The sequence below is a fragment of the Scyliorhinus torazame genome, chromosome 8 (genome assembly GCF_047496885.1).
Source record: "Scyliorhinus torazame isolate Kashiwa2021f chromosome 8, sScyTor2.1, whole genome shotgun sequence".
In the NCBI taxonomy this organism is placed as follows: Eukaryota; Metazoa; Chordata; class Chondrichthyes; order Carcharhiniformes; family Scyliorhinidae; genus Scyliorhinus; species Scyliorhinus torazame.
The window spans coordinates 95087435-95108441 of record NC_092714.1 but is presented as its reverse complement, the minus strand read 5'-3'; the positions used below and the strand labels follow the sequence as shown (position 1 = coordinate 95108441).

Here is a 21007-nt window from a genome sequence, read left to right as displayed (position 1 = left end):
CCAATCTCTAGTTTAAAGTCCTATTGACCACCCTATTTACTCTTTTCGCCAGAACACTGGTCCCAGCTCGGTTCAGGTGGAGACCATCCCAACGGTATAGGTCCCCCTGTCCCAAAACTGATGCCAGTGTCCCATGAAAAGGAACCCCTCTTTCCCACACCACTCTTTCAGCCACGTGTTACCTTCCCTTATTCTTGCCTCCCTATGCCAATTTGCACGTGGCTCGGGCTGTAATCCGGAGATTATGACCCTTGAGGACCTGTTTTTAAATTTGAATCCTAGATCTTTATAATCTCTAAATAGGTCCTCTTTCCTAGACTTGCCTATGTTGTTGGTACCGACAACACTCTTCTTTTGTGCAATGCTACCAACCAGTGGAGCATTATCCCCCGGGTTTCTATTGACTTCAATTTTGCTCGCGCTTCTTTATACCACACACCAGTTAGGAGTAGTCACTGTCTCAGCAAAAATACGAATGTAGATGTTAAGAGACTTTTAAAACCCATTGACGTTTGGGGCTACTGCTAATGCTTCCCTCAATGCTTTTGATTCTTCTCTGGTTACCTCTGCTTACACTCTCTGGACCACAAAAATGTCCTAATGGCCTGCTTCTGCCAACTAAACCAGTTCATTATTCCAGGATCATTTGGAATGTAAAGATAACTCTTGGTTTCTTTTCTCCACTGCAGTCTTACATCAATTTCCCCATTTTCCTTGTACTTATTATTGGAGTTAAGGATGAGGAGCTTATGGATTTGTTTCTCATTAGGACCGAGACCATCTGATTAGCTGCCCCACTGCTCCCTTCCCTTTTACTTGCTTACCGAGTCAATCTTCCTCTTGGGTTGCCACCCCCTGCCACAGCCCTGAACGAGTAGCTTTCTCTAGTTTCACTCTTGATTTCTCTCCCATCTCTAAGCTCAACTTGTCCATGAGCCTCACCTCCTGTTCCCTCAATTCCCATCTTCATAAACTGATGACCCAACTTGAATGGTTCTTTCTCTTCACGATTTATCTCTCTCCTTTAAATCTGCTGCCACCAATCACCACCTCGGACGCTTAATCTCATTTGCAAACTATTACCCTACGTTTTCCTCACCAAAGTCTTTGAACATGTTATTGTTTTCCAAGTCTATGTGTATCTTTTTCGAAACTCCATTTTTGAATCTATCCAGTCAAGTTTCTTCACTTGCACGGTATCAAAATTGCTCTCATCAAAGTCATCAATGACCGCTACAAAGACTGGCAAAAGTGAAACATATAAGATTCTTCAGGGTATAGACAGAGTAAATGTTGGGAGGAAGTTTCCACTCATGTGAGATTGTAGGACTAGAGTGCATAGTCGCAGAATAAGAGGGTGCTCATTTAAGATGGCTTTGAAGAAGAATTTTAAAGATTCTTTACCGCAGGAAGCTGAGGAGGTTGAATCCTTGAGCATTTTCATGGCTGAGATTGATAGGTTTTTAATCAGAGGAGAATTGAGGGTTCTGGAGAGAAGGCAGAAAAATGGACTTAGTGAGTGTTAGATCAGCCATGACCTTATTAAATCCTACCAACTGTCCTGGCTTGATGCAATTCACACCTCTTTAACCTGGGGTCACCCCATCTCTGGATCTGTAAAGATTTAATCACCTGCTAATGGTCGCATTCCAAGCATTGTTTGGCATCTTTGAATTTGTCTATATATGTGTTTCTGGAACATACCTCTTCATTCGCCTGAGGAAGGAGCAGCGCTCCGAAAGCTAGTGACATCGAAACAAACTTGTTGGACTTTAACCTGGTGTTGTAAGACTTCTTACTGTGCTCACCCCAGTCCAACGCCGGCATCTCCACATCTTATTAAATGGCAGGGGAGGCTCCAAGGGCTGAATGGCCCACCCTCGTTCCTATCTCTTATGGTCTTAAAGTAAGATTTCTCTCCTTGTCTTTCTCAACTTGTCTTTAGACTTTTACACAATTGACCACACTGTTTAATGCCTCCCCACTGTTACTCAGCTGTGTAATACTGTTTTCATGTGTCTTATCTATTCTTCTTATTATCCATTCTTATATAATCATTACCAGAATACCATCTAGCAATGGCGTCTTATTCCCCAACTGCACTATTTTCTCTTGTGTCTTACTGTCCTCAGCCCCGTCCTATTTCCCATCTACATGCTGTCATTAATGTATGCTGATGACACCCAACTCTAGCAAACTACCACTATTGTTAAATGATCTGACTGCTTATGTGATGTCCAGTACCAGATGAGCAGAAACCTCCTCCACTTAAGTATTAGAAAGACTGAAACCTTTGTTTTTCATTCCAAAGCTACCAACTCTGTACCTCCATGTCAACAGTCGAAGACCAAACCAGTCTGTTTGAAATTTGGGTGCCATAACTGACCTCGAGCTGAGTTTCCGAGCACACATTTTGCTGTCACAAAGATACTATTTCCATTTCCGTAATATCACCCATCTTCACCCCTATCTCAACTCATGGGCTGCTAAAACCTTGATTCATCCTATGGTTATTTCTAGACTTAATTATTCTGTAAAGTTAATCCAAAACTTTACTGCCCATGTTTCAAAGCATATTAGCCTGTCATCCCTACGTTCGCTCATCTAAGTTGGCTCCCAGTCAATCAACATCATTTAAAAATACTCATCCTCATTTTTCAATCTCTCCATAGTCTCGCCCCTCGCCACTTGTGTAATCTCTTCCAGCCCCCAAAACTATCTGTACTCCTCGAATCCTGGCCTCTTGTGCATCCCCGATTTAATTGCTACACCATTACTTAGGTCCTAAGCTCTGAAATTCCGTCCCTGCAGTTCTCAGCATGTCTACCTCACTTTGCTCCTTTGAAACCTATGAAATGAAAAATGAATGAAACGAAAATCGCTTATTGTCACAAGTAGGCTTCAAATGAAGTTACTGTGAAAGCCACATTCCGGCGCCTGTTCGGGGAGGCTGGTACGGGAATTGAACCGTGCTGCTGGCCTGCCTTGGTCTGCTTTCAAAGCCAGCTATTTAGCCCTGTGCTAAACCAGCCCCTGCAGTTTATTTGGTCATCTGATCTAATTTTGAAGCTCCTGTACAGATTTAAGTTGTTGTCCTCATGTTAATTTCAGCTTTTTATCTCAACATTAAATCTGCAAATATGAAACCAACTATTTAATGAACACCAGTAACCAGGTAAGCTATATCAAATAAGCTCAAGGATACATTATAGGCACAGTCCCTTGAAAGGAAACTGCTTTAAACAAAAAGCGAATCACAAATTAAGCTGGTTGCAATTTAATTAACTAACCAACGAGGTAGGATGTCACAGCTGATTCATTATAGGCATCTCAACAATGCAACCCTTTTTGTTTTTGCAAGATATTGCAGCACTAGGAAGATGAGTTGGTTGAAACAGCTGGGTATTGACAAAGATCCACATTTCATCAGGTTAATTATGGATCACTAGGCGATCGACAGCTAAACAATGCAAACCCCTGATTTTTGTCGTAAATTTTGTGCCACTAAGATTTTGAATTGTTTATCTTGAGTGTTGACCTATGCTTGGGGAGTTCAGTAAGGTTGTGGATTTAATTTTATCTTAACCAGTGGATTGATTGATTGCAACTTAAAATCAGGTGGGGTATAAAGAAGGTGGCCAATCTATTCCTGCCAGTTTTCATTCTGAGTGAGGGAATTAAAATGACTTCCTGTGCGCTTAATAATTTTCATAAACTAACGAAACTATAAATGTTGTTTGCTGTTCACCATGTGTTTTTATAAACCAGTTTGTTAGTTTGAAGTCATGTCTCATCATCTCTTGTCATCTTGGGCACTATAATGCATTATTCATCCTCTAAATGATAAACTATACAAATCGTCCTTCACACTGCATCATGAATAAGGAATTCCCTAACTTTGCCCTGACAAAATGTTTAACCGCCGCCTCGAACTTACACATAGTCTTAAATCCCTACTATAACATCAACTGAGTGATAGCAACACATGGTAGCACAGTAGTTAGCACTGTTGCTTCACAGCGCCAGGGACACAGGTTTGAGTCCTTGCTTGGGTCACTGTCTGTGCAGAGGCTGCACCTTCTCCCTGTGTCTGCGTGTGTTTCCTCCGGGCGCTCCGGTTTCCTCCCACAAGTCCCGAAAGACGTGCTTGTTAGGCGAATTGGACATTCTGAATTCTCTCTGTATACCTGAATAGGTGCCGGAATGTGGCGACTAGGGGATTTTCACAGTAACTTCATTGCAGTGTTAATATAAGCTTACTTGTGACACTAATAAAGATTATTATTATTAAATTCCATTAGCTGTCTGATACCATCTGGGACAGACCGTTTAAATGTTAACCTTCACTTCATTCACTCAAATCTTTTTACAGTAGAAACTTGGATGCAGTGTCCAAATAAGGCCAGGTGCTGGGGAAGGCTTCATAGGCCTTCTGTTCTCTTAAATCCTCGAAGCTCAGATATTCTTAGCTTACGTCCATTTTTAACTGCAAGTCTTTAACAATAGTGGAGGCAGCCTATGCGGAAGAATGTGCAAGTTTCTTTCTGGTTGTGAGGAGCAGATCATACCTTTGTTGTTGTTGCACTTACTCCTTACCATGGGAGAGGCCAAGGGTAATGGGACGGTGCAGGCACCAGTTTTAATGATTTTGTGTTTTTTGTTCTTCGAACGTGCGCAATGCTGCCAAGCCACGTTTATTGCTGGTGACTAGTTGTCCTGAGAACGTGGCAGTTTTTGATTCTTTCAGGCTATTTTGAACATCTTAAACAAATGCACGCCATGTGCAAATTGCTCTGTGGCCGTGTGGTTTACAAGATGCAGAGGGAAAGGCCACGGAGGAAACTCTGGATTCACACCTTACGGCCATATTCTTCTGGTGCAACCTCTTCCACCACATTCTGTGTCGCTTGCGTTTTCAATCACACACCGAGCTCAACTTGTCTCCCCGTGTTGAAATACATAATATCATCGGGGAGGTAGCATTTGAGGGACAAAATGTACAAGGGAGCTTGATGATTGTGTGTGTGTGTGTGTGCGGTGTTCGAATGTGCCACCTTGCCATCGTTGGTTGGGGTGAAATCCAAGTCCGAGAGCTAATGGGATGTTGCTTAAAACGCAGTCCATTCAAGAGCAGATTCTGAGACCAATCATTCAAGCAATGGACAGCTGCTCCTCTGGAATCTATAGAATGTATTTGTGGTAACGTAAGAGAAGTTTTTTCAGGATCCTTAAGGTTGTATCATTGTCAACTTTGGTCAAGGCTCATGCCTTTCTATGGTGTTCCTTCATTACTGTTCTTGCAAATGTTAACAGAGTCTTTATCCACTATAGCAAGGTTTATACCTTGTCACCTTTGAGGCGTTTGTTTACTTGGCTCTCTTTCCAGAAGAGTGCGGGTAAGGTTGGTGAATGACAGCAACATCCAGAATATTGAGCATTTTGTGAAGGCCCCTTGTATCTGGTCAGAAACGTTCTGGATATTCAGTAGTTTCTATTGATCTCGTGCAAAATTAGATAAATTCCACAAATTCTCCATAGTGATAACATGCATGGACTGCACCTGAATGAGTTGGCCACCTGAAATAAGTCAGCAACATAGCAATAAGGGGTGCCCACTCCTTTCACTGGGATGGCCAAAACTATTTAGGCAGCTGATCTTGGCCAGGGACGGAGGTAAAACTGACCTTTGCCTGGACTGCAAAAAGGGCTTGTAGTGTATCTGCAGCCATTTATTTTATTTTGCCCAATCTTCTTTCCACTGGAGTTCACAGAATGGTAGTTGATCATCTTTTCAGTGCTCAATTCCTAGTCTGTGCTTCTTTTACAATATTTAAATTTAAAATCTTGGCAATATTTGTCAATGTAACTGCAGTGATGATTTGGTGGTTGTTTCACCAAGTCTTTTTTGTGCTGTAGTATAAACTACTCTAATTTCCCTAGCTCCCCCACCCCCAGGGCTTCATGTAGGAGCTGGTTGCACACCTTTCTCATCTAGATCTCTTCACTAAGATTGGAAAAGACCTGTGATGTGCAAAATTCTTGGGGTTGAATAATATCTCGGAGGGGTGCATATTTTTCAAATGTTGTCATCTTTCCCTTCAGTGAAATTACCAATAGTAAAATGTCCATGCCATCTATTCAGATTCTCTTTTTGTGAAAATAAAAATGTTTTTGATTCTTTCAGGCCATGTGCTATTTTGAAACAAGTCCATCTTATAAAAACTTTTGTTTATGTTGAAAGAAAATATCTTGGTCTTTTGTAGATTGTAACAGATAACAGGTGCTATTCTGTGGTGTGCAGTTGTGGGCTTGAGGTAGAATTCACAAACCACAAATTGTCAGATTGTGGCATCATCTGACCCCCTTGATCATGTCACTGGGTTGCATTCCAATTCAACTTGTATTCTGTATTTAAACAGCTCATTACGACTGCATCACATCAGCATTACCACACCCAAGTGCAACATGTTTGCCAGTCAGTTTAATGTCATTTGCTGTTTGCATTGCATCCATTCAACATTATTGATCTTTTCTTGACAGGTTGGGTGAAGTCATTGGGAGTTACCATGAGTAGCAGGAGTGTACAGGTTGCCAGAGGTCAAACAGCTGAACTGCCATGCACCTTCACAACAAGTGCTGCTCTGAATCAACTGAATATCATTTGGACTGTGACACCCCTCTCCAATGCCAATCAGCCAGAACAGGTTGGTCATTAAAAATATTACATCTATAAATAGATGTCTTTACACTTGCCTGAGTGCTCGAGCCCTGGTGTTAATATCACTCATTTTAGCCTTCCCTGTGCAGAACTTGCTGGTGAAGCTCTTGGCATAGAAAGAAAATTCACAGCACTGCACTTGAGTGTCTTATCCAGGATCTAGATGCCTGGACTTATCTTGTTTTTACTTAAGTTTACTTACTCCACTTTATATCTCAATTCAGAGCAGCTCCTCAGATGAGTCTCCCGGAAATCAGAGCAACAATTCACACCAAGTTCTATGGTAACGACGAGCTGATATACAAGGTCCAGCATTGCATATATGGCAGCTCACAAGTGGAAACATAATGAGCTTCATTACGGCCAGCTTCTAGGAAGCATCTTCTTTTTTAAAAATTGGACTATTCAGAATCATTGTAATGGCTTCTACTGGCAGTTCTGAGTAAATCTCATTGGCTTACTCTGGGGTTGCTTCCATCTTTAGAAGGCTGTGTGCAAGGAGCAGAAAGCTATAACTTTCACTTAGCAGAACAGATTTTACAATAGGAATTTACTTCCTGCCTCAATCGCTCAACGTGGATGGGTGAGAAATGAGATCTGTCCCCTGGGCAATTGCTTCTGGGAAGAGCCAGTCAGAGATGTTCCAGATGGGAACTCAGTGGAAATTCATGCAGGATCAATGTGGAAATGTTAGATCTCATTGTTGATATTGTGCTCCATTTCAGGCAATATATCAAAGCAGAATACCGCCCATGTGATATCAGAACACAAGGTACATCTGTCCTGCCAAAGCAATTCAATCTGCTGAACTGAGACAGGCTGTAAAATAAAAAGGAAATGTTGGAAAAGCTGCATCATCTATGGAGAGAGAAACAGAGCTAACATTTCAAGTTGATGGCCTCTCACTGGAACTGGAGAAGTTTGAGGTGTAGCAGGTTGTAAATAAGAGGCAGGTGGGGAGATGGGGGGAATAGCAAAAGGGCAGGTTGGTGATGGCATAGGATGCAGGAAAGATGACGTGAGGTGATGCTTATGGAGGGCAAAAGGAACTGGCACTGGCTCAAGAAGAGAAACAAAAGTCTAGAACGGTTGTAGATGACAACAGCAGTTTCATACCAGCAACGCCAGTCCATCGAATTTAGGAGCAGGTTAAGATCTGGAATTGTTGAACTCAAATGTTCAGTCCAGAAGGTTATAAAGTGCTTCGTCAAGCTTCCATTGAGATTTGTTGGAGCAGTGAAGGTCAGAGTGAGAAGCGGGTAAAGAATTAAAATGACAGGCAATTGGAAACTTAGGATGACACTTCCGGACCGAATGGAGATGTTCTTCAAAATGGTCACCCAGTCTATATTTGGTCTCCCAGCGTCGAGAAGAACAAATTGTGAGCAGCAGATTATAGTGAATAAGCACCTGCTATACGAAGACGATGGCCTATCCAAGTGAAAATCTTACCATGTGCTTGACCATGGCTTCCATTGACCTTGTTTGAGTTTACAGGGTGTATAAGAAACACAGATGTGGCTTTTTGGCAGATTGACTGTGCACCTGGGAAGTTGATGACAGCATTGGAAATAGGAAGAGTTCTTATGATGGTTAGAAAATTGTTTCCTCTTTTCAGTTCTGGTGAGTAGCCCATACAGCTGGTAACAGGGTCCGTGATGGTACTGTTCTGGCCACTTAGGGATGTGCTACAGCATCACGTCTGAGCTCTCTTGCTCTGGTTCGGGTTGTTAAGATTGTTATGGGCCAGGGTTTAGAGAACCCCAAAGTGTATCATGGAGTTCACCTGACCCACAACTTTTACTAGATTGTGGCATGGGGAGCACACGGCCTGCTCTACATGTGTGATCCAGCAGAAATGGAAAAGTATTTTTTAAAGCAAAACAATGTTTATTCTATGAACTCAAGTTAACCTTTTTAAAATATACAGTGAACATCTTAGCAACCATTAATTCAAATACAACCCCCCAAAAATACAACACGAAGTAATCCTTTAAGCTTTCCTTTTAACATCCAGAAGACTTAAAACACCTTTTATCAGAAGCACATCGGGTTAAAGTCATTACGGTTATCAGTTTTAAATCACCAGGATCGATTTACAGTCTTTAGATTACAGAGAGAGACTCAAATACACCTTCTGGCTGTGACTGCAGCTATCCAGCTCTGAAAACGAAACTAAAACACACCCTGCAGCAAACAGCCTAAAACGAAAGTAAAAAGCTGACAGACATACCAGCTCCACCCACTCTCTGACATCGCTGCAGTAATAAACACCCATTTCTTAAAGGTACTCTCACGACAGATACCTATATACACACCCATTTATAAACACCCATTTCTTAAAGGTGCTCTCACATGACACCTCGCCCCAAGAAAAAAAAACCCATCAACTTCTAGATGGTTTCATTTTTCACCTTTTCACTATCCTTTAAGAAATGCACACAGTAAATATACTTTTTCGTTTCAAAAAATATATTATAATAATATAGTCCATTTTTTTTCGTCGTTCTTCCTCCAACTGAAATCTTTCTCGATTGACAGTCTCTTTGAACAAGAAGGTCTCTGCACGATCCATCCATTTCTCTACACCTAGGCATGTCTCTTTAAAGTCAGATACTTTAGTTCAATCTGATCACAGAGTCCCTTGTAATTCTCCAATATAGGAGCATTGGTTATCACAGCTTTCAGGCTGTCAAATGCCTGTTGAAAGTCCGGTGTCCACTGAAATTTTCGACGTTTCTTCAGCAAGTCCATTAGTGGAGCAATCACGCTACAAAAGGTTTTCAACAATGTTCGAACAAATCCACTCATGCCAAGAAATTGCATTATTTCCCTTCGTCTAGAGGGTATTGGAAACTCCTCAATAACTGTTGGTTTCACATCCCATGTGACCATTCGACCCTGTCCGATTGTATGACCAAGGAAAGTGACTTGGGCTTTTCCAAATTCACTTTTGGCTAGGTTTATCACCAAACCCGCCTCCTGAAGTCGATCGAATAACTCCCTCAGATGTTTTAAATGTTCTTTCCATGTCTGGCTGAAAATTACCAGATCGTCGTTGTGGACCGCACAATTGGGTAATCCTGAAACGACTTTGTTAGTTTACCGTTGAAATGTGGCTGGGGTGTTTTTCATACCAAATGGCATAACTTTGAATTGGTATATACCATCTGGAGTCACAAAAGCTGAAATCTCCTTCGCCCTTTCGGATAAAGGTACCTGCCAGTAACCTTTTAAGTAAATCCAGTTTGGAAATAAAAGCTGATTGTCCCACTTTCTCAATACAATCCTCCAAATGTGGGATAGGATAAGAGTCTGTTCTTGTAACTGCATTAATCTTTCTATAGTCCACACACAACCGTTGGGTACCGTCTGGTTTAGGTACCATCTTTATGGGTGAGCTCCATTGGCTGCAACCCACTTCAATTATGCCATTTTTAAGCATACTCTCAATCTCTTTGTTAACCTGTGCCAATTTTAAAGGATTAAGTCTATATGGATGTTGTTTGATTGGAACAGCATTTCCCACATCTACATCATGTATAGCCATTTTAGTACTTCCCAATTTATCTCTACAAACGTGCCCACGTGATATCAATAACTCTTTCAGGTCAGTCCGTTTTTCCTCTGGAAGGTAACTCAACAATTTATCCCAATTTTTAAGAACATCCTCGTTTTCCAATTTAATTTGAGGTATGTCAAATTCAGTCATCTGAATTTGGTTCGTCACTTTGAGTTAGAATCATTAAAACCGCCGCCTTTTTCTCTTCTTCCTTTTCAAAGTACCTTTTAAGCATATTCACATGACACACTCGGTGAGTTTTCCTTCTATCCGGCGTTTTTACGACATAATTCACCTCACTTAATTTCCTTTCAATCTGACTTCCAGTGGCGTATGCGAGTGGGGCGGCCGCATCAAGAAGAGCTCCCACCGGTGGCCACGATTTGCGGATCTTTCGGGGATTTCCCCGATTTTCTGATCACCCCCCTGACTATCGTCGGCCTTTGGGACCTTCACGGGCAGCTAGCGGGGCCGGTTTAAAAACCGGCGAGGAACCCCACGCGGGTGTCGGGCGGCGGGGGCTGAGGCGCTGGGCCCAGCACGCTCGAAGGCCAGAGCAGCGGGGGCAGAGCCAAACAGGCCGAGGCGGCAGGCCCAAGACCAGGGCGCGATGCAGGTGGGATGTCCCACATCGGATGGCTCCCACCTAGAATGTAATAAGAAGGCTGAAGCCCGGTCCCAGGGGAACTCTGGAGGAATGTAAAAAAGAAGTTTAAAAGAAGTTTGGTGAAAGTTTTTTTTTCTTCCCTTTTATTTCTGTGAAGGAAGAAAAATTGTTTAAAAAAAACAAAAAAACAGATTGATGAAGGTCAGAAGGGGAAAAAAGAAAGGAAAAACAATAAGCCGCGACAGGATGCGAAGAGCAGCGTCGAAGAAAGGAAGAAATGCAGTCTCGCCGCTGAATGAGAGGACGAGCAAAAGTGCTGACAAGATGGCGGAAGCCGAACCGCATGGTGGGGCCGCATTACTTACGGTGGAGAGGATGACCGAGATGATGGCGGTGGAGCTGGAAAAACAGTTTGCGAGGCACATGGAGGCCTTGAGGAAGGAGACGGCGGTCGCATTGAAGTCATTAGTGGAGGAGGCAATCGCCCCGGTGAGAGTAACTGTGGCAAAGACATCGGCCGAGATGAGAGAGCAGGGCGAGAAGATGAAGGAAGTGGAGGAGGCCGTGTCACAGCACGGCAACCAGTTCACCTCGATGGGGGATGAGCTGAGGAGGGTGGTGGAGGTCAACAGAGGACTCCGAGCAAAGCTCGAGGACTTGGAGAACCGCTCAAGGCGGCACAATTTGAGAATTGTGGGCTTGCCCGAAGCGACAGAGGGCCCAAGGCCAACAGAATACTTTGCTAAGAAGTTGACGGAGCTGATGGGGGAGGGTGAGAACCCCTCCCGGTACGAGCTAGACCGAGCTCATCGGTCATTAAGGCCGAAGCCCAAAGTGAACGATCCGGCAAGAGCAGTAATTATCTGCTTCCATAAGTACTGCATGAAGGTGAAGGCATTAAGCTGAGCGAAGCAGAAGCGCGAGGTGCAGTGGGATGGTGCTGAAGTTCGGATCTATCAGGACTTGACGGTGGAGTTGGCAAAAAGACGAGCGGCGTTTGGGCGAGTGAAGGCGCATTGTACAAAAAGGGGGTGCGATTTGGTATGGTTTACCCGATGAAGCTGAGGTTAACATTTAATGCCAAAGACTTTTATTTTGAGACAGCGGAGGCGGCTGAGGCGTTCGTGAGGGCAGAAGGCTTGGGACAGGCGTGAGGAGCAGAGCTGGAAGAGAGACTGTGGACTGTGTTTGAGCAGCTGGAAAATGTATAAATGTTACAACTTTCTTTTTACAGATGTGTATTGTAATTTACTTCTCTTTGTATTGTTACAGAGTTCAAGTTAATGGTTGGGTTGATTGGCATTCTGTGTTGCGACGATTATATCTTATTTTAGTGAATTGTATGGCTTGGATTATTGTTTTTGTTTTTTCTTTCTCTGGGATTGGGTGGGAGGGGACGATATATCTTGGCTAGGGGAGCCACCCGTGCTAGCTAACTAAAGTCGGCTAGTGAACGGAGGTGAGGTGAGAGGAGGGCTTCGGACATTGGAGCCTGGATAGCAGGTTTCAATGGGCCTACGAGGCGAGCGAGAGGGGGGAAGGGATTGATGCTGGGAGATGTTTTTTCAAGGGGAAATGTAGGGAGGGGTTTTGGGAGGGGGGGGGGGAAGAGGGGTTTGATGTTAATAAGCGGGTCAGGCTTATGGGGCAGGGCCCGGTGGTATGATGATGGTGGATAATAATGGTGGGGGGGGGTGAGAGACCCCCAGTTAGGATAGTCATGTGCAACGTGAGAGGGTTAGGATGACCGGTCAAGAGGTCAAGGGTGCTTGCGCATCTTAAAAGTTTGAAAGCCAATGTGGCAATGCTGCAAGAGTGAAGGGCCAGGTATGACTTAAGGGCTGGGTTAGTCACGTGTTTCACTCTGGATTTGACGGAAGGGCTCGAGGGGTAGCGGTACTGGTCATCAAAAGGGTACGCTTCCAGATGGAGAAGGTGGTGGCACATCAGGGGGGTAGATATGTGATTGTGACAGGGGCGCTGGAGGGGAGATTAGTGGCGCTGTTAAGTGTATACGGCCCCAATTGTAACGATGTGGGATTCGCGAAGAAGGTGTTTGGGACCATCCCCGACTTGGACACACATGAACTGATTGTGGGGGAATTGGAACTTAGTGCAAGAACCAAGGCTGGACAGATCACGGCCGCGCTCGCTGTTTCCATCAGAGGAGGGGCGAAGGCGCTGGCTGGGCTAATGGTGGAAATGGGAGGGGTGGACCTTTGGAGGTTTCTGCACCCAAGGGAACAGGAGTACTCGTTTTTCTCAGCAGTCCATAAAGTGTACTCGCGGATCGACTTTTTTGTGGTGGGGAAGGCTTTGCTGGCTGGGGTTAAGGGGTCGGAATACTCGGCAATTGCAGTGACAGGTCATGCTCCGCACTGGGTGGATATGGTGCTGGAGAAGGGGGTAGCGCAGAGGCCGGGGTGGAAATTGGATGTGGGACTTCTGGGGAACCAAGTGTTCTGTGAGAAAATTGAAAAGGTAATTAAGGAATATGTAGGTTTCAACTACGTATGGGTGAGGCGTCGAAGGCAGTTGTCTGGGAGGCTCTAAAGTCGGTGGTGAGGGGTGAGGTAATTTTGTTTTAAGGCCAGGGTGGACAAAGAGGAGAGGTTGGAGCGGCAGAGGGTAACAGATGAAATGTTGGAGGTAGATAGGAGTTATGCAGAAGATGGGGACCCAGCGAAGCTGGAAAAGAGGAAGGAACTACAGGCGAGCTTCGACCGACTGTCTACCAGGAAGGCGGTGCGCCAACTGAGACGAGCAAGGGGTGCAGTTTATGAACATGGAGATAAGGCATGTTAGCAGGTCAGCTCCGGAGGGAAGCAGCGGCAAGGGAAATTGTGCAGGTGAGGGATAGGGCAGGGAAGTTGGTGGTGGCTCCAGATCTGATTAACAAGGTTTTTGAGGAGTTTTAGGAGAGGTTGTACAGGTCAGAGCCACCTGGGGGAGACCGTGAGATGCAGGAATTTCTAGATGGGTTTGTGTACCCGAGGTTAGGGGAGGGGGACAGGGCTACATTAGAAGGATTGATAGTGGAGCAGGAGATAAAGGATGCGATTGGGAGGATGCAGTCGGGGAAGGTGGCAGGGCCGGATGGGTTTCCGGTGGAATATTATAAAACATTCAAGGATAAGCTGGCGCCCCTGATGGTGGGGATGTTTGAAGAGGCGATAGGGAAGGGGGTGCTGCCACAAACCTTGGGACAGGCATCGATTTCACTGTTGCTAAAAAAAAAAGACAAGGATCCGACTGAGTGTGGGTCGTATAGGCCCATACCACTTCTGAATATGGACGCAAAAGTATTGGCGAAGGGACTGGCGGGTAGGCTGGAGGAGTGCCTCCCAAAGGTGATAGGTGAGGATCAGACTGGGTTTGTGAGAGGGAGGCAGCTCATTTCAAACGTTAGAAGGGTATTGAACATCGTTATGGCACCAGCAGAGGGGAAGGAAACAGAGGTGGTTGTGGCATTGGACGCTGAGAAGGCGTTTGACCGGGTAGAATGGGGGTACTTGATGGCAGTTCTGGAGTGGTTTGGGATTGGACCAAGATTTGTGAACTGGGTAAAGCTGCTATATAAGGAGCTGAGTGCGAGTGGCCACACAAACAACATCAGCTCAAGATACTTTTCTCTCCACCGTGGGACGAGGCAGAGATGTCCTATGTCCCCTCTGCTGTTTGCACTTGCGATTGAGCCGTTGGCCATCGCATTGAGAAGTTCAGGAGCATAGAAAGGAATAGTGCGGTGGAGGGGGGGTGGGGGTGTGGTTAGAGCATAGGGTGTACTTGTATGCCGATAACTTGCTGTTATACATGTCGGAACCGAGTGTGTCGATAGGGGGGATACTGGAGCTACTTCGAGTATTTGGGTCTTTCTTGGGGTACAAGCTGAATCTAGACAAGTGAGTATTTTGTGGTGTCTCGGCCAGGGGTGGGGGGGCTGCCATTCCGTCGGGCAGGGACTCATTTTAGGTATCTGGGGGTGCAGATTGCCCGGGAGTGGGGGGGGGGGGGGGCTTCGCAGGTACAACACCTCTAGTTTGGTAGGGAGAGTGAAAGCTGATCTGGCAAGGTGGGATGGTCTCCCTCTGTCACTGGCGGGTCGGGTACAGGTGGTTAAAATGAATATGTTGCCGCGATTTCTGTTTATTTTTCAATGCCTGCCGATTTTCCTGCCAAAGGCTTTTTTCAGAGAGATTGAGGGAAGGATTACCTTGTTCATACGGGGAGGGAAGGTGGCCAGAGTGAGAAAGATGCTGCTACAGAGGGGAAGGCAGGCAGGGGGTTTGGATTTTCTGAACCTGATGTACTACGACTGAATGAAATGAAAATCACTTATTGTCACAAGTAGGTTTCAAATGAAGTTAATGTGAAAAGCCCCTAGACGCCACATTCCGGCGCCTATTCAGGGAGGCTGGTACGGGAATTGAACCGTGCTGCTGGCCTGCCTTGGTCTGCTTTCAAACCCAGCGATTTAGCCCTATGCTAAACAGGCGGCAAATGTGGTGAAGGTGCGGAGCTGGATCAGAGGGGTTGATTCCCAGTGGGTCAGAATGGAGGAGATTTTGTGCAGGGGGTCGGGACTGAAAGCACTAGCAACAGCACCGCTCCCGATAGCTCCGGGGAAATACTGAGGGAGTCCGGTAATAATAGCTTCATTGAGAATTTGGAGGCAGTTTCGCCAACACTTCGGGTTGGGGAACCACAGATTTGAGCCAGGGAGTTGGGATGGAAATTTTCGGAAATGGGAGGAGAAGGGGATTAAGACGCTAAAAGATTTGTTTCTTCGTGGTCGGTTTGCAGGACTGCAGGAGCTGGAAGGAAGTATGGGCTGGAGCAGGGGGGAAGTGTTTAGATACATGCAGGCTCGAGATTTTGCCAGAAAGAAGATACAGAGCTTCCAGGAGGAACCGGCCTCCACATTGCTAGAGGAGGTGCTGACGACAGGGGGACTGGAGAAGGGGGTAGTGTCAGCGGTTTACAGAGCTATTTTGGAAGAGCATAAGGCACCACTGGAAGGGATCAGAGCAAAGTGGGAGGAAGACGTGGGAGAGGTTACAGAGGAGGGGTTCTGGTGTGAGATGCTCCGGAGAGTAAATGCCTCCACCTCATGTGCGAGGTTGGGGCTGATACAGCTGAAGGTGGTATACAGAGCATACCTCACGAGGGTGAGGATGAGCCGATTCTTTGAAGGAGTAGAAGATGTGTGAGCGTTGCGGGGCGGGGGGCCGCTAATCGCGTTCATATGTTGTGGTCCTATCCAAAGCTAGAGGATTACTGGAAGGAGGTTTTTAGGGCAATTTCCAAAGTGGTGCATGTGAAACTGGACCCGGGTACCCAGGGGGCCATATTTGGGGTGTCGGACCAGCCAGGGTTGGAAACGGGTGCGGAGGCAGATATCGTAGCCTTCGCCTCGTTGATCGCCCGAAGGCGGATGCTGTTGGGATGGAGAGCAACCTCTCCACCCTGTGCCTTGGAGTGGCGGGGGGACCTGTTGGAATTCTTGACTCTTGAGAAGGTTAAGTTTGAACTGAGGGGAAGGACGGAAGGGTTCTTCAATTCATGGGCATTATTCATTATGCACTTTCAAGAACTGGATAACATCGAACATTAGTTGTGGGTGATGGGTGGGAAGGTTGGGGAGAGGGGGGCTGTGTGTATTAAGGGTGACTATGGGTGATCCCTGATTCCATTTTGTCATTTGTTTATGTAAATATGCGGGCTAATGTTTGGGGTTTGGTGGGAGGATGGGATCGTTGTTATTGTTCTGGGGATTGACATTTGCTGATTATTGTTTATTGTTGGTAGGTGTAAATTTGGGAGAAAATGTGAAAAAGGAGGAGAATAAAAATAATTAAAAAAAATGTTTTAAAAAAATTCCTTTCAATCTGATAAGGTCCACAAAACCTTGCTTTTAAAAGTTCACCTACCACTGGTAGCAACACTAAAACTTTATCTCCACTGGCAAAACTACAATCTTTAATTTCTTTTATGCTGCCCGTTTCATCACATTTTGTGCAACTTTTAAATGTTGTCTCGCCAATTCACTTGCTCTATTTAATCGTTCCCTAAAATTTGACATGTAATCCAATAATGTAAGTTCCGATTTCTCAGTCACCAATTTTTCCTTAATCAAATTAAGTGGTCCTCTTACCTCATGACCAAAAACTAGTTTGGTTGACTCATTAGGTGCATCCCTAATTGCAAACAATACGAATGGAATTCCTTTATCCCAATCCTCTGGATAATCTTGACAATAAGCCCTCAACATTGTCTTTAATGTCTGATGCCACCTTTCGAATGCTCCCTGCGATTCTGGGTGGTACGCAGTTGATTTAAATTGTTTTATTTCTAAGCTATCCATAACTTCTTTGAATAAGCTCGAGGTAAAATTTGATCCTTCATCCGATTGTATTTCTGTGGGTAGTCCTTTACTAGTAAAGAATTTAAGTAACTCCTCCACAATCTTTTTAGCTGTAATATTACGTACTGGAATGGTCTCTGGAAACCTAGTAGACACATCCATTATAGTCAAAAGATATTGATTCCCACTTTTTGTTTTAGGAAGCGGTCCTACACAATCAATTAGGACCCTTGTAAAAGGTTCCTCAAATGCTGGAATGGGTATTAAGGGCGCTGGTTTTATCACTGCTTGAGGGTTCCCTATCGGTTGACATGTGTGACATGATTGACAAAATTTAACGACATCTTTATGTAGTCTAGGCCAATAAAAATGTTTCTGGATTTTAGCTTGAGTTTTCCTTATTCCCAAATGACCTCCCACTGGTACCTCATGTGCAACTCGTAACACCTCCTTTCTATACCCAACCGGCAATACTACTTGATGAACTTCTGCCCACTTTTCATCCGCCTGCAGATGTAAAGGTCTCCATTTTCTCATCAAGACATCACTTTTACAGTAATAACACTCTGGTATACACTCACATTCCTCTTCCATGTATGCTTTCTGATACATCCGTTATATTTCGACATCTTTTTGTTGTAACTCCGCCACTTTTCCTGAATTAAAAATATCCGCCTCATCCTCCACCTGTTCTTGTTCTTTTTCAACCATCTGATCAAAAATTGTTTCTGATAATTGCACTTCAACGTCATCTTCACTCTTTGATTCCTCCTCTTGTTTTAACCTGTGACTTTGCGACGTTGTTACTACACAATCCGGAAAAATCCCTGGATATTCGTCCTTCAACACTTCAGTTGTCTGATTTTTCCACTGGCTTCTCAACCACAGTAGGCATCACTCCCACCTGCGATCCAGCTATATCAGTACCCACGATAAACTGTATTCCTGGACAAGATAGTTTCTCTATTATTCCTACTACCACTTCACCACTCTTCACTGGGCTTTCCAACCTTACCTTATATAATTGAACACTACTCCTCTTACCCTGAATTCCACGTATTACCACCTTTTCTGGCAACATTCTTCCCAAACTACATAACTCATCGTCTCTTACCATTAAAGATTGACTAGCTCCTGTTTCTCTTAAAATTGTGACTTCTTTACCAGGTCCTCCTGATACACATGAGTAAACTTTACCCACACAAGTAAATTCTTTAAAGAGATCTGGCACCTTCTTATCAATCACCTCTTGATCAGGCTGTACAATCTTTTGCACCTCCTTCGCTTCACTTGGACTTTCCTTTACCACTTTCACAAACCCCACTGTCTTATCCTGTTTTACCACTGTGGTTGAAGAGGTATTACGGTACCTGGTAATGCTGGAACACCATTGGTAGAAATTGTATGCTTCCTATTGGTCAAGCTGTTTGGTAGCTCCACCCTGCTAAGCGGGGCATAAGAGCCCGTGCCGCCCCAGCAGCTTTCATTCTGTACCTGAGCTGCTGGGGGAAACATCTACCTTATTAAAGCCTTCAGTTGGACTACAACCTCGCTTCAGTGGTCATTGATCGTGCATCAATTTAGTAAGCTAGATTTAAAAGGATGGAGCTCCGAATCAAGCCGGAGTGTCTGCAACTCAGCCCCCACGCAGCGAACTCAGCGGCAATCTTCAAGCACTGGCTGGCGTGTTTTGAAGGATATCTCAGGACGGCCGAAAACACACGCACACGGGAGAACAGAAAATGCAAGTCCTGCACTCGAGGGTGAGCCCGGAGATTTACACCCTTATCGAGGACGCGGAAGACTTTGATGCAGCAATAGAGCTGCTAAAAGGACATTATATTCGCCCAGTAAACCAGGTCTACGCCCGACATCTGCTAGCAACGAGGCGACAAATCCCTGGGGAATCGCTGGAAGAATTCTACCGTGCACTCCTGGTGTTGGGGAGAAACTGCAGCTGCCCGCAAGTTTCGGCGAGCGAACACACTGAACTCTTGGTCTGGGATGCTTTCGTGGCAGGTATGTTGTCCTCCCAAATCCGCCAGCGATTGCTGAAAAAAGACACTCTTGGTCTCAAGGAGGCATGGGCCCTTGCAGGCTCCCTGGATGTGGCCTCCAGAAATGCCCGCGCTTACATTCCTGACATTGCGGCAGCCCCCTGGGCAGCGTGGAACCCCTCCGCAGCCGACCCCGAGACATCCCCCACAAGCTTGTGCTGCAAGGCGGCCTGGCAACCCCGGGGGGCCCCGCTGCTACTTTTGCGGGCAGGCCAAGCACCCCCGCCAGCGCTGCCCGGCCCACGCATCCACCTGCAAGGGATGCGGTAAAAAGGGCCATTTCGTGGTGGTATGCCAGGCCCGTGCGGTTGCCGCGGTCTCCGGCGGCGAATGCGGACCACCACCACAAACCTCTCCACGGTCCCCGTGCGGCCAGCGGGCGCCATCATCTTCCTACTCCAGGGCCACGTGCGGCCCCCGGGTGCCGCCATCTTGTCCCGCAGACGCCACGTTAGATGGATGGGCGCCGCCATTTTGTGCACCCCCAGCCACGTGCGACCAATGGGAGCTGCCATCTTGGATGGACCCCCAGGACCCCAGCTCGGCTGACACTGCCCGAAGAGAACACTCAATTGCTGTGATTAGCCTCGGTGACTCTGGATCAGTCCATACCTCGAATGCTCTCAACTGCTACAACGACTGTATTTATCAACGGGCACGAGACATCCTGCGTAATCGACTCTGGTAGCACGGAGAGCTTCATACACCCCGACACAGTAAGGCGCTGTTCTCTCTTCGTCCACCCCCTTAATCAAAAAATCTCCCTGGCCTCCGGTTCCCACTCAGTAGAGATAAAAAGTCGTTTTGTGTTAGGTTAGAGGTCCAAAGGCTATTGAGGGAAGGAGTCATTTAAGCTAGCAACAGTCCCTGGAGAGCTGAAGTAGTGGTGGTAAAGACCGGGGAGAAGCATAGGATGGTCATCGATGACAGTCGGACCATCAACAGGTTTACGCAGCTGGTCGCGTACCCTCTCCCCCGCATATCCGACCTGGTAAACTGGATCGCGCATTACAAGGTCTTCTCCACGGTCGATCTTAAGTCCGCCTACCACCAGCTCCCCATCCGCACTAGCGACCATAAATACACTGCCTTCAAGGCAGATGGGCGGCTCTATCGCTTCTTAAGGGTTCCCTGCACTTTCACCAACGGGGTCTCGGTCTTCCAGCGTGAGATGGACCGAATGGTTGACCGGTACGGTTTACGGGCAACATTCCCGTATCTCGATAATGTCACCATCTGCGGCCACGACCAGCAAGACCATGACACCAACCTCCGAAAATTCCTCCAGACCACAAAGATCCTTAACCTTACATACAACAAGGATAAATGCATGTTTAAGACCGACCACCTAGCCATGCTCGGCTACACAGTGCGAAATGGAGTTATAGACCCCGACCCTGAACGCATGCGCCCCCTTATGGAGTCCCCCTCCCTCACTGCTCCAAGGCCCTGAAGCACTGCCTCGGGTTTTTCAGTTACTACGCCCAGTGGGTCCCCAACTATGCGGACAAGGCCCGTCCCCTGACCCAATCCACAGCTTTTCCCCTGTCGATAGAGGCCCCCAAGGCCTTCAGCCGCATCAAAACGGACATTGCAAAGGCCACGATGCACGCCATCGACGAGTCCGTCCCCTTCCAGGTCGAGAGTGACGCGTGTGACGTAGCTCTGGCGGCTACCCTCAACCAAGCGGGCAGGCCCA

General features: G+C 46.0%; 1 protein-coding gene across 1 annotated transcript in view; it reads left to right on the top strand.

Annotated features, from left to right (window-relative positions):
* Positions 1 to 21007, top strand: part of igsf11 (immunoglobulin superfamily member 11) — a 348245-nt gene that overhangs the window by 242739 nt on the left and 84499 nt on the right. Inside the window, exon 2 of the mRNA XM_072513936.1 lies at positions 6541 to 6704. Within this exon, the coding sequence (XP_072370037.1) occupies positions 6541 to 6704 (164 nt within the window). The remainder of the gene's footprint in view (positions 1 to 6540; positions 6705 to 21007) is intronic.